Raw genomic sequence first — 13,906 nt, forward strand, 5'->3', positions numbered from 1 at the left:
GCCTCTTTCTCATAATAATCTGACTTTTTGATATACACTTCTCTTTCACTTTCCGGTATTTGTGACCCACTCCCAGACACTGTCCCTTGCCAAATCTGCCACTTTAAAACACTCGGGAGACTCGTTCGCGTGTGTTCCTGATAGACCACATCGTCCACTAGAAATCGACACTTCTGCGGCGTTCTCGCAGAAAAGTGAAAGTCAGACACAAAAACGTCTCCTTTCGAGAAGTCGCAGAGGAGCGACACCTTCTCGTGGGAGTCCGAGAGGAGTCGAAGTGTCGCGACGGGGCCTTTCGAGATGTCCACTACAAATAGCCCGTCACGCCGCAACGGGTACTGTGTGGTTTGATTACCGTCGATGACTTCGACGGCTTCGACGATTGTATTTGAGTTAATGACTTGTAAGGAAACACTCTTCTCTGTTCTCTGAACAACATGAATAGAAGGGGTTACTCCAAGTACAGGGACTTCTGGTGAGAAGGTGACTTGAGAGATATAAGAGACTGCGCCCGTCAGTCCGGCGGTTAAGTAATTTAAGTTGTGGCGTTGAATGCCGATGATCCGAGTCTGAAGATCTTTATTTAAGTCTGGAGCGGATAACTCCATAGTCCCCGCTACATAACAAATGAACTGCTTTTGTGACGGCCCTACAAGACGAAGAGCCTGACCACACCTTGAAATGGTGTTGTTAGCTTTGTGGATATAAAAGTTGGAGGGGTGGAGGTAACACTGCAAATCTCTGTCGAAGGAAAGTATTTTTGAAGTGTAATTTTGAATTAAACTGTAACAATTGGTTTGGGTTTGAAGAGTGACATGGGGGTCTTCGTAATCCATTGCGATGAAATCGTATATACAAAGATCTTTTGCGGTTTCATCTGGTTTTATTTTCTTTTTTAAAGTTCTTTTGGTCTTTTTCGATGGGGTTTGGGAGAAGACAGTGACTAAGAGAAGCGAAAGTAAAAGCACTGTATAGAGAAGTGAACGTGGGGGCATTGGAATATTTTATTTATCTGAATAACAAGATTAACATGTTTAAATGGCACAGTTGGAAGTGTTATTTGTGACTGGAAAAATATCAAAAAGGTTTGGTTTAATTTTTTCATATTGGATGAGTTCAAAACTAGAGGTATTGGAATTTGTGGTGGTAAAATCAAAATTAAAAAAACAATAATATCTTAGTTAAATTTTATTTAATTTATAATGAAAAATGCAGAACAATAATAATTTTCAAATATTAAAATTCGGGTTAATAAAAAATGTTGATGTGACATTGGAATAGAAAGGGTTGAAAAAGTTTTTGGTACTTGAGGAGGAGCCTCAAATGCAATTTTTAATATTATTTACATTTTATCGATAAATATAACAAGAGAGTGGCAGAGTTTTAACAAATAACAAGAAAATGCCGGGTACGTTTTCATATATAAATCTAGAAAAAGAGCGTAACAAAACATAGAAATATAAAAAACCGGCGTTATTGTAAAATAAGTGATATTTGTTATTTCTCTTGTGGTAAAAAACTCACAATAACATCATTAAGTCAACTATAAGCGTGAAACGCCTTTTATTTTTGAATTGCTTTTTCAATATAATAACAAAAATAGAACACACTAATATGGTTATTATAAATATGAAAAAACACGGGAAATTTGAACCATTTATCAGTCTCAAAACGTCCAATCATAATATTTTAATTCAATCATGTTTTTTTACAGCAAAATATGTTATCAGTTCAGTTTTCCCGAATTTGTTATGCTCAATATTTGGCATTCTAAGAAAAGAATTGATTTTTGGTGACTCTGGAATAAAAATATACAACTCTAGTCACAAAACAATCAATACAAGAAACTTTTCTCTTTGTAATTTAGAAAACAAAAGCTTATTTTATCATTATTAATGATTATTTGTATTTCAACTATTTAATAGTTACTACGTGTCACTTGTGTTTGTATTTAGTTATTATTATTGTTTTATTATAATTATAATTTATATACCAATTAATAATAATAATAAAATAATTTTATTCAAAAAAAATGTTTTTTTATTTACTATAATTCTGGTTATGAAAAATTAAATTATATAATAAAATTGTTTTTAATTATTTATGATTTAATTAAAATTTTCATGATTTTTAAGGTGAAAAAAACTATCAAAATTTTTTTTTGTTTTATATAATTATATTTTATATAAAGGTTACAATATTATAGATTGCGAATATCATATAATAATAATATATGATAAGAGTGATATAAAGACATATTCAGAAAGACATTCTATTGTTTTTGAAAGTGCTACAATTTTCATATCACAAGTATCTTGTTTAAAACAATCTTTTTGTCGAGAATGATAATAATAAAAAAGAAATAAAACAAATTTGATGCTTTTTGGACTGAAAATAATTCAGTTATGTTTTCTCTTATTATTTTTACAACAAGCAAACCTGTTAAAGATGTTTAATTGTTTTTAACCGGCCAATAGTATTTTTTTTCTTTAGCAAAATGCACGAGACGCAAAAAATTGCGTTTTTTTTCTATAAATATAAAAATGAGAAAAAAATTCTAAAAATAAATTACATATAAATTTGCTATTGTATGAAGAGGCATCTTTCAGCAGTTTTCACATTACAACAAGAGATCAGACACTAGGTTTTTACAATTATTCTAATGCGATTTTAGCTTTAGGTCTGAAACATAATCGACCAATTTTTTTCCCAGACACTAGTAATGAGTAGAAAAATCTTTATCATAACTGTGACAACATCGGAATAGCAAGACAAACTTATTACAATTAAATTTTTCGTTGATTTGTGCGGCAGAATGGGTTTGCAAAAGAATTGTTAGTTATTTTATTTAAAAAAATCTAAAAATAATTTTACACATTTTATCTAAACAAAAACAATAACCAAAATTTCGATTATATTTTTTTAAACGCGTTTTTTTGCGTCTCGTTTATTTTAATCGGTTAAAATCATTTGGTCAAAGTCACCTGTGATAAACTTCGTGTCTTATTATATCACAATAAAGAGTGTTATTGTACTGTATTACACAACAACAATTTATTGTTTAAAACGTTGTTATAATAAAAAAAAGTAACAACAGAATTGATATTCAATTATTGTGTAATATTAAATAACAGATCTTATTTTTATTAATAAATAGAATGAACTATTATAATTGAACACACAGTAAATAATAATTAAAATTTAGTAAAGTATGTTACTAATTAATTATCATTTGTACTAAAGTATAAATATAATTATTTTAATTGTATATAAAATTATAATATAAAGTTCTACAACTAATAATAATATGAACTATTTTAATTATCAACTTTTTTTTAATTAAAAAACAAAATTAAAATTATTGATTATAATTTTTATAAATTAATGATTATTAAAGTATTTCAATATAGTAAAACAACTAATAACTTATAATTAATTGTTTTTAATTTTAATTGTTATAAAATGCTTATAACGTTTAAGTTTTAAATTCTATTAACTAACTTAAATAAAAATTGTTTAATGAACTATAATTACAACTATATTTTATAAATTAACTTATTATAAGATATAGTTTCAATTATTAATTTTAAATAATACTAAATAACAAAAAGCACAACTTTAAACACCTTTTTTGAAATTCAAATGTTCTTCCAAGTATTTAAAAAGCAATTTAATCAAGATAAAAACTCACTACCAACTTGTTTTAGAAATATTATTTTAAATAACAATTCCCGTTCTTTAAAGAGTTGAACAACCCAAGTAATCTTAAATTGTTTTTTTTCATCACCATTTTCGATTCAAATTAAATGGGAGTTTATGCATTGTTGATAATTAGTACATTATTAATAAAAACTAGCTTTATTCCTCTATCTGGAAATTGAAAAAATGCATACTAAACACAGCTAACATAAACAACCAAATCCCATATAATACGGGTAAATTTCTCTGTTTTTAATCATTAATATAAGCAAAAAATAACCGCTTAAGTTTCCTTCTTGAAAAAGTCCGTTACACAAATACCACTAAAATATAGTCCATTTTCAGTTTGACGTTTTGAACTTACTTATTAGAGATTTCTATACAAAATCGGGACATTAGGGTTGAGTGAATTGGTTAAGAAATGGATAAGTGGACTTTAAAAAATCAAAGCAGAAGATGACTGAACAGCCACAACAAGTGAATCCAGACGAGCCTCCCAATTTCAACATAGAGTCCGATGCTGATGTCGAGCCTTTAGTGACTCAATTAAAAGTCTTTTTAGAAAAACATGATATGAATTGTTCTGTGAAGCTTCGACCCAAAAAGATGAGGGGAGCAACTTCCACAGTAGATGGAGATGGCATTAAAACAGGAGAAGTGAACATCCCATCCGACTTTACCATAACTGGCCGAGACAACAATGGCAAAGAAGTCAAGCATGGTGGTGATGCTGTTAAAGTGAAGATAGTTGATCCACAAGGGAATGAAGTTACATGTGAAGTAGTTGACAAAGATGATGGGACATATGAAGTGAAATACACTCCATTAGTTCCTGGCATTCATAAAGTCGAAGTTCAAGTGAATGACGAACAAGTAGAAAACACTCCAATTGATGTTTATGTTTACGATGAGATCCCAGACGCTTTGAATTGCACAGCAGATGGTGAAGGTCTTAAGACTGCAGAGACTAAAACCCCAGCGCCGTTCAAAATAACAGCAAGAAATAGAATTAATGAACCACTCAAAAAAGGTGGCTTAGTCTTCGATGTCAAAGTAACTGGACCTACTACTCCAGCTGACGTCCAAGTTATTGATAACAATGATGGAACTTATGATGTCAATTACACAGCTAAAGAGGTTGGAGATCACCATATCGACGTCTTGGTCAAACTCCCAGAAGATCGACCAAAAGAAGAGGCACAACAGGATGACAAGAAAACAGACGACCAACAATCTCAAAATGAAAACCTCAAAAGAATTAAAGAGATGCCCGTCGACGTCAAAGTCGAATTGAACAAAAATTCGGCAGATCCGACTAAATCATATGCGGAAGGCCCGGGAGTCAATGGTGGAGCTAATTCGAGAGACCCAGCGGAGTTCACTATACATCCTATTAAGTCAAATGGAGAACCTTGCGACCCAGCAGAGAACACTAATTTCGATGTCTGTGTCACCGACCCAGACGATAATGAAATTGAAGCTAAAGTCACTAAGAATGAGGACGGGACGTATCATGCGGAGTATCAACCTACTAAACCGGGAGAATATCAAGTGGAAGTCATGTTACGTAATCCGGACGTGCCTACTAACTTTGATCATATCAAAGACTCGCCTTTCACTTGTAAGATCTTACAAGATCCATCGACAGCGTGTCTGTTAAATTCATATGCGTATGGGCCAGGCGTTGATGGGAAGATCGGGATTGATAAAATCCCAGTCTTTAGAATCCAAGCCGTCACTCTGTCTGGTGTTAAATGCACTAAAGGAGGTGACGAGTTCAAAGTTGAAGTCAAGAACCCTGAAGGAGAGGTACAAACGCCAAAAGTTAATGATAAGAAGAATGGGACATATGACGTCAAATATAAAGCGAAGAAGCCCGGATTCTATGAAGTCAAAATCACATTAAAAGATCCGGAACATCCAGAGGAATTTAAAGACATCAAAGGGTCTGTGTATAGACCAGAGATCTTAAATGGAGTCGAGCCGAAGAACTGTATAGTCGAAGGACAAGGCATAACAGAACCAAATGATGAAGATGATAATATCTTTACTATACAAGCTATGGACTTTGATAATAAAAAGGTTGAGCATGGAGATACTCCGTTCCAAGTCACTATCGACCAGATCTCTATAATCACCGACGAGAAGAAAGACGGCGAAAAAGAAAAGGAAGACACTGACGATGAAAAGGACAATGAAGAAGAAGTCAATGATGAAGATGACGGCGCCGATGAGATGTTTGCGATGTTACAAGACACCGTTAACCCCTCAAATGAAAATGAAGACCAAAAAACTATTGAAGGCACTCCAGAACAGAGCAAACAAGAAGAAAGTCAACAAGAAGAAACTAAAGAAGAACAACCAAAACAAGACGAAAAAGCTCAAGAAGAAAGTAAAGAGCCCGAAATTGAAGGCAAAAAGATCAGACAACGTAAACAAGGTAACTTACCATGCACAGTCGTCGATAAAGAAAATGGAACTTATGACGTCCATTATAAGGCAGAGGCTGGGAAGATCCGTGTCAAGATCACATTGAATAACGATAAGGTCGCTAAGTCCCCTTACTACTTGGAAGTCGAAGAAGACGCAGACGCCGACGAAAGTGGCGTCGAAAACTTCTGCTTTGTTGTCGAAGCAAAGAATAGAAGAGGACAAATACAAAAGGACGGCAAAGCTAAATTCACCGTCGACTTGGACGGGCCAGAGGGGAAACTCGAGGAACAAAAGATTAAAATTAAACACCTCGGTGAAGGAAAGTACTTCATCTCATATACTCTCCCTGCTGTTAAGGGTGATTATAACGTCAATTGCAAACTCAATAGAAGACACATCGCTAACTCACCTTTCAAACAATCAGTGAACTAATTCTTAAGTCATACTTTCATTACTTAGTTATTTATTCTTTTTATTAATAATATAACTATTATTAGATCATATTATAATAAAAAATTAATACTGTTATTATAATATAAATAATAAACTTATTATAATTTATTATACTTAAACAAATTTGTAAAAATTTGTTTTATAGTTTTGAATAATAATAATATAATAAAATGTATGGTACTGTTTACTATGAAGGCTGAAAAAGCCCTATAAGGAATTTTTCTGTTTGAGTTGGTAATTAGTATTATACATTTATTATTGTTTTATTATTAAAAACCATTAAAAAGATAGAAAGCGGTTAAAAAGACTAAAGTGGTTTTTCATTTCTTTTGAATTGCAGATATTTTTTAATACCCCTTCAACCTCCATATATGAAAAGTTTCCCGTTTTTCAAGTGTATTTTGTACAACAAATTGTGATGATTTTCTAATACTTTATTGACTTTCTATTATGATTTGTCTCATAAAAGCTTTTTGTTATTATTTAGTCTGTATAATACAGTTTAGATTGTTTTAAAAAGTACATTTTTGGAAGGGCAAAAAAGGTGAATTAGTTTGTGATTTCATCCGAAAAGTAAAAGAACTAGAATAATAGTTTTACTGTAACTAGAAACGAATAAAGAAATCTCATTATCATTGAAAAAACCTTTTCTCTCTCATTTTTTTGATAGAATTTTTATTAAAAATGAAATAATAAATTTGTTCTGTAAAAAAATATTTATAGTAAATAGCCCTCATATTATTTGGTATAAAATTTTTGTTTTTTAAAAACCAATTAATTAATAAATATAATTTAAAAACTATAAATATACTATACATTCTTTTAATACAGGAGGAATGGGAAGTCATCTCATCAAAAAAGAAAAAATACAGTAAAAATAGCACAGAAAGTTGATTGGGGTAGTGTTGACTTTCCAAAGAAGATTTTAAAAATCCGGAGATGAAAAACTTCCACGACTTTTCATTGATCATATAGACAAAAATAGCCCAAGAGCCGAGTAAAATTCGGGAAATCATTTCAGAAACTTTTTTCAGTAGAATAAAAAGGGATTCATCTTTGTATTATTCAAAAGATGAGTTCACACACGAGAAGAACAATAATGAGCCTCAACAACACCGACTACTTCCAACCAACCATTTTCCCTCAGATGATTCAAAGAATTGACTCACCAATAACACCAAACTCTCTCTTTGTTGATGATGAGATACAGCGAATACTTAATTCATGCAATGGCGCTATCGTACAAAATGAGTTCGAAGTCAAAAGAAGAAACGCCCCAATGCTTTTCGATGAGTAACTATTGTATTGTAATTCAAGTCATGTATTAGTCTTTAGATGCTCTTTTTAATTGTACAATTCTAATATTTTTATTAGTAACTTATACTAATATTATATATGATAAATATATCATACATATATTATAATAATACTATTAATAGAAATAACACGACTAAATTAAAAAATTGATGATCTGGTCATACCACAGTGATTGCTCAAGGTTCATCGATTCTCCATATTGAAATAACTCCTCGAACGAACCAAGTGCAGCCATCACAAAAGAAGTTTCGTCGATGGTACTGTCTGGGAAGACATTCTCCAAGTTGTCATCAATACTAATTTCGCTCTTTTCAAGCATCGTCTTGATCGCTTGTATAACCGTTTTTCGTCGGACTGTTTTACATCGTTCTCTTAACCCCCAAAATAACGCCCGTGCTCGCAAACAATTACTACTTGAGATCTTCCACGCTATAACACAAATCACAAACTTCCTCCAACTTCCACTGAAATGCCCCCAAAAAAGATCAGCAAATTGGTACATGATTTGAAGGTCTTTTTTCTTCACTGACTCGGACTTGGATACTATCAATGTGCACTTCTCTCGATCAAAGCCAAACAAATTTTCAACGCCATCGATGTCGTCGCGTATCGCTGCAACACTTAAAGTCTTCGCTATCTTGATTTCAACATCGCTCTTTGCCTCTGCATGCATTTGCTCATAGTTTGCGATAAAATAAAGAGAGCTAAATTCTGATATTTTACCAAAGCGATAAAAAGTTCGGGGGTAATATGAGATCATTTCTATTTCAGAAATTTTGCATTCAATTACTATGCGACAAAGCATTGCGACAGAATTTGAGACCAACACACTTGCCCCTCGTACCAAAAGAAGTTGTAACAACTCAACAAACGTGTACAATGGAAGATCAGTCGACAGAAACGAGACAAGCCACCTCGATACCACCGCAGAAATTTCATGCGACAACTCGACGTTCGACCGAATGAACATCTGGCGCTTCACAACTTCCACATCAGCCAATACACCAGTCATCGACGGTGTGAAGTACTCCGGAATTTTGTTGACAAGCGCGTGGAGCACTCCATACGCAAACTCTGGCGACTTATCTAAATATAGAAGTGATGATGTGGCATTGATAAGATGTGGGTAATACGAGCCAGTAGCAGCCTCCAACGCGAAGAGAACTTTTCCAATGAGACTTTGATACTCTTTCTGGGTGAGTGGCTTTGGAGGAGGAAGATTAACACGGACGATGTCCTTTTCGAGTTCGGGACTTGGATTGATCACTATCTTGTGAGGAAGAGGTTCAGAGAATGAACGTAAGAAGTCTAAAGAAGGTTCTTGTGGATGGTGTTTTAAGTACTTTCTGACTTCTGTTCGTGTTGTGAGCTTTGTGTCATATGTTGTAGTTATTGGTTGAGGGGTTTGAGTTACACGGAGTCGATTTTTTCGACGGATATTCATTCAGATTTTATTAGTTCTTTACGCCTTCTTGAGGAAATCAAATTGATTAATTGAAAAAAATTGTTACTTTTTATGGTTTATTATATAATTAATGTATTATAATTGTTTAGGTTATAATAACTTCACAAAAATACCAATAAAAATCAAAAAAAATTAAAAAATGAACTAAAATCACCACTTTTTTTATTAAATTTAATTACAGAGTTTAATATTAAATAATCAGGAAATTGTAAGTCAAAAATTTTTTAAGAAAATAACTACAAATTCTAATAAAAAAATAGTTTTTTTGTTTTACTTAAAAAATCTTGTTATAAGATATATTTAATATATATGTAATTAAATAAATTATACTTATGTATTAATAATATAATTATAAAATAAATTAAAGTATCAACCACAAATCACTAATTATATTAAAACAACTAACAACTCCAAATAAAAGTTTTTAATGGAGTTTCATTATGTAGTATTAAAATAGAAAAAAATAGTTAACACTTAAAATAACGCCCTTATTTTTGTTTTGACCTGTTTTTCTAGGGATATTAATCCAATTTTTGACAATTTTCCTTTTTTGGCTTGTGTATTGTTTATGCACATAAAATAAACTCTAAAAAAACGGAAATTTATTTAATAAACTCGAGATTTCCCCGATTTTTAGACCACTTGAATTTTGTTCAATGTTATTTAAAGTGTTAATGTAATATTTCATTGATTTTTAGCATATAAAAGTTCACAGAGACGAAAGAGATTGAGAGCTGGCAGTGCGAGTTTTGTGTGATGTGAAGAAGCCAAAGACTTGATAGTGTCAGTCAGCCCAAATTGATTGAACGCTGACAATAGAGAGAGTGTTGTAGTGATGTTGAGAGTGTGAAGTGTTTGATGCAAAGATGTGATGATGATGAGAGTTGGAGTCACTTGTTGAGACATGAGGACACAATTCATAGCACAAATGACATGAGTGTCAGACAGTGTTTGTGATGACAAATTGGCATCGATCACAGCAGCAAGCAGTTGAGCCGCTTCAGTGAAGATGGACAAATTCCAACAACACAACACATCACAACACATCGAAAAGATGCGACTTTGTGTGATACATTTGATCACAGCAGTGTCATGTGAGGCAAGTGCATAACGGGTGATGTCAAAGATACGAGTGACAACACACATTTGTTGTGTTGCAATCACTTCAGAAAGAACTTTGAGGATTTTGATGAAGTCTGATGGTGTGTGACTGCAAACGATGTGGTGTGTCAGATATTCGAGTGCTTCCAATGCAACAGAGAGATGTTGTGTGTTGCCACTCTCTTTGGCATCGTTGCTGTCGCTTTGATGCGATGCTTTTGATAATTTGATGAGACAGCACATCACATAACCACTGCGCATGACGGCATCAGCGCATTCATTGCGCTTGAGAAGAGAACACATCGCACGCGTCGTGTTGAGAAAGACCACATCATTGCTGCAATGCGAGAGAACGCCGACAAGACGAAGAGCACTTTTGATGTGTGTTGTGTTGAAAGTGAGCGACTCGCTGAGTGTTGCGAGCAGTGCCGACACACCACAACACACATCATCACTACAACACACATCACACAGACAACACTCCTCTATCACATCAACTCGTGTGAGCAACCAACACACAACACGCTCTGACACACACAGACTACACATCGTCTCTATCACACACGTCACACACCGCCTCTCACGTACAAGAATCATCAAAAGACGCACTACAAAGACAAAGTGGACTACATAAACACACTTCTCACACTCATCCTCACTATAACACGGCATTTTGTGGGAGGTCCACTCCCTTCCATCACACAACATCGTCGGCACACTCATCACACTTATCACTTCACGCCCTTGATAGTCGTCACTTCCATTGACTCCACCACACACCCCTCTCATCACTCCACACAAAATTCCTTTACTCGCACAGACACTGCTGTTGTTGCTGTCACGTGGTGTTGTGTGCATCAGTGCAAACAGTCTGTCTCTCCTCGACTGCCTCAGCACACAGTGCGTCGCACGCTGTTGTTGTGTTGCCTCTCCACATCGCCTGAATGACATGCTTCTCTTTTTTTATTCATTTTTTTAAATCATTTTTTAGTCGTCATGTAACTAACCAATCATTATCATTATAATTATCTTTTATTATAATAATTACTATATTACCTCAACTTATCACATCACTTATACATTACTTTCATCGCAATTAAAACAAAACAAAAACAAATCAAACAACTTTATCAACTCATGTTGATGGCGGTGGCGCTCTGTAGTCGATCATCACACACGAATTTAACTGTTCATTGTCGCCATACATGATTTTGAACACAAGAACATAACTTGCATATGGGTGGAGAACACTGTAATTCGCTCCAACTTCTATTTCTCGTTTGCCCACCTTGATCACACCCTCTTCACCTATCAACTCTACCAAATCAAACGTTTTGATGTTCACGTGTCCAATCAATAAGTGAAAGACATAGCCATCACCTTCAAAGTAAAACTGCGCCTTTCTGATCTCTCTTTTTGTGTCAATTGTAACTCCAAACATTACCTTGTGACTCTTCTTGTCGTCACTCCCTTTGATCTCTGTGATTTGAATGTCGGGGTTGTCAAGTGAAAAGATGCACTTGTCCAACACAAATATTCTTTCTTGTGACTTCGATATCGGTATTATAAATAATAACAACACTGTTACTCCAATCATTGTGGTTATCAAGTTCATTCGCCTGATGACAACTAAAGTGATTCTATTCATCTGAATGTGTAATAACATAACACCATTATTATTACAATTAGAAGTGTGACAAATAACTCTTCTCGTGTCACAACTTCTCAGAATTGTGTTCTGACAAATTATGTTTTGTGGTCACTTAACATTACAACTTGTTCCATTGTTATTTACATAATTGAAGTATTAACTATTTATAGTTTGTATTATTTGTTACATATCAAAATATAACATACCAAAAGTGTTGACTTAATTTGATGAAGGTGATGCTCTGTAGTCGACATTCACACACGATCTCAATTGCTCATCTCCATATGAAATATCAAAAGTGAGCACATAACTTGCCACAGTGCTTAGTTGTGAGTAAGGAACTTCTATTTTAAGAGTGTGCACTCCCTTTTCGATTTTACCTTCCTTCCCAATTGCAAAAATCAAATCAACTGTTTGAATATCGATGTGTCCAGTGTACTGTTGCATGATAAAAGAATCTGCAGAAAAAGAAAGACCAGCCTTTGTCAGTTCCTTGTTTGAAGTGATAACAAGTGTAAATGACACAGACTTCTTGTCTTTATCGTCATACACAAATATATTGTTAACATTTATGTCTGGACTTTTCGAAGTATATGGACACTCTTTCAATGTTAAGTCTCTTGGCTGTCCAACACTTAGAACAACAAACAAAGCAAAGAACAACATTTTTGTATTATTAAATTCAAATTAGTTTATATACCCTGACTTGATGACAACACTCGTAGTTACTTGTATCAAAAAAAACTGGTAATTTATATCCTCCGAACCAATAACACTATTTTAGATTCAATTGATATATGTTAACAAACAGTTAAAAATAATAAATATAAATATTTTGATTGATATTACTCAATTAAAATAATTTACACTTTTCATTTTTTGTTTTTAATATTACCTTGTGTTTTAAAACAACTTTCAATGTTCAAACAACATCTTTTTTGACAAATAGTGTATATGTATATTATATATAACTTACAAAATAACTATTTTATTTTAATATATTTAAAAAAACATCAAAACATTTTTCATTTAATTTTAAAAGTTAAAATTCACCAATTAACTTATTTCAAATGAGTTAATATGTGAAATTATTTCAATTCTGAGTCTAACACTTGGTATTGAAAATAAATTTTATTTGTTTGTATTTTTTGACATAAAATACACAAACTTTATTCAAACAACAACATAAATTTTGGTTTCTTTGAGTTTTAATAAATTGACATTATAACTTTTAAAATTGAGTTTATTACAAATATTTAAACAAAACATTGATGTTTTTGAAATGTTCAATTATAATTAATATGAAAAGTTATTGTCAATTATTAACTGTAATTAAATATTTTCTTTTTTATATTTCATTAATCTATTTATTATAACAAAAGTGTTAAAAGAAATTAGTTTCATATAAAACAACTCATATAAAATATAATTATATAAAACTATTACTTTAATTTATTATTCAATCAAAAAATCAATAAAATATCTTACTCAAAATCAATTACTCCATTTTGTGAGAGAGAGGACATGACTTCCTCAACAAAATCATCTTCTTCGTTTTGTTGGGGTTTGACTTTTGGCTTTTTAAGTTCTACAAATGATTACAATTTCATATCATCAAATAACTAATTTATTTTAGTTCCAAACTATTAATGAATAATAAAACACAAACTTGTGCCATCAATCATTTCGACCAAAACGACCGATCGTTCGTCAAATCCTTGAGATTGGAGTGAGACAACGTCATATTTCAATTCTTTGTAATATGAATTTCCCCTGTACAAACTATT

The 13,906-nt window shown here is 32.6% G+C and overlaps 7 protein-coding genes across 7 annotated transcripts; 1 reads left to right on the forward strand and 6 right to left on the reverse strand.

Annotated features, from left to right (window-relative positions):
* EIN_462220 (hypothetical protein) lies at positions 1-995 on the reverse strand (the record flags this gene model as incomplete). The annotated part of the gene is made up of 1 exon (XM_004256599.1): positions 1-995. A coding segment is annotated over one exon (995 nt), but the record flags the coding sequence as incomplete, so codon positions are not given.
* A 3,160-nt stretch (positions 996-4,155) lies between these two features.
* Positions 4,156-6,564, forward strand: EIN_462230 (actin binding protein, putative; the record flags this gene model as incomplete). The annotated part of the gene is made up of 1 exon (XM_004256600.1): positions 4,156-6,564. One exon carries the CDS (start codon positions 4,156-4,158, stop codon positions 6,562-6,564), a length of 2,409 nt encoding a protein of 802 aa, XP_004256648.1.
* Positions 6,565-8,035: 1,471 nt separating this feature from the next.
* On the reverse strand, positions 8,036-9,346 carry EIN_462240 (hypothetical protein; the record flags this gene model as incomplete). Its single annotated transcript, XM_004256601.1, has 1 exon — positions 8,036-9,346. The coding sequence occupies one exon, from the start codon at positions 9,344-9,346 to the stop codon at positions 8,036-8,038; it is 1,311 nt and encodes a 436-aa protein (XP_004256649.1).
* Positions 9,347-10,051: 705 nt separating this feature from the next.
* EIN_462250 (hypothetical protein) lies at positions 10,052-11,419 on the reverse strand (the record flags this gene model as incomplete). Its single annotated transcript, XM_004256602.1, has 1 exon — positions 10,052-11,419. The coding sequence occupies one exon, from the start codon at positions 11,417-11,419 to the stop codon at positions 10,052-10,054; it is 1,368 nt and encodes a 455-aa protein (XP_004256650.1).
* A 184-nt stretch (positions 11,420-11,603) lies between these two features.
* Positions 11,604-12,116, reverse strand: EIN_462260 (hypothetical protein; the record flags this gene model as incomplete). The annotated part of the gene is made up of 1 exon (XM_004256603.1): positions 11,604-12,116. The coding sequence occupies one exon, from the start codon at positions 12,114-12,116 to the stop codon at positions 11,604-11,606; it is 513 nt and encodes a 170-aa protein (XP_004256651.1).
* A 222-nt stretch (positions 12,117-12,338) lies between these two features.
* On the reverse strand, positions 12,339-12,785 carry EIN_462270 (hypothetical protein; the record flags this gene model as incomplete). Its single annotated transcript, XM_004256604.1, has 1 exon — positions 12,339-12,785. One exon carries the CDS (start codon positions 12,783-12,785, stop codon positions 12,339-12,341), a length of 447 nt encoding a protein of 148 aa, XP_004256652.1.
* Positions 12,786-13,603: 818 nt separating this feature from the next.
* Positions 13,604-13,900, reverse strand: EIN_462280 (hypothetical protein; the record flags this gene model as incomplete). Its single annotated transcript, XM_004256605.1, has 2 exons — positions 13,604-13,707; positions 13,789-13,900. Coding segments are annotated over 2 exons (216 nt in total), but the record flags the coding sequence as incomplete, so codon positions are not given.
* Between the last annotated feature and the right edge of the window lie 6 nt (positions 13,901-13,906).

The sequence above is a fragment of the Entamoeba invadens genome, assembly GCF_000330505.1.
Source record: "Entamoeba invadens IP1 unplaced genomic scaffold scaff_1105074726643, whole genome shotgun sequence".
NCBI classification, from domain to species: domain Eukaryota; phylum Evosea; order Mastigamoebida; family Endamoebidae; genus Entamoeba; species Entamoeba invadens.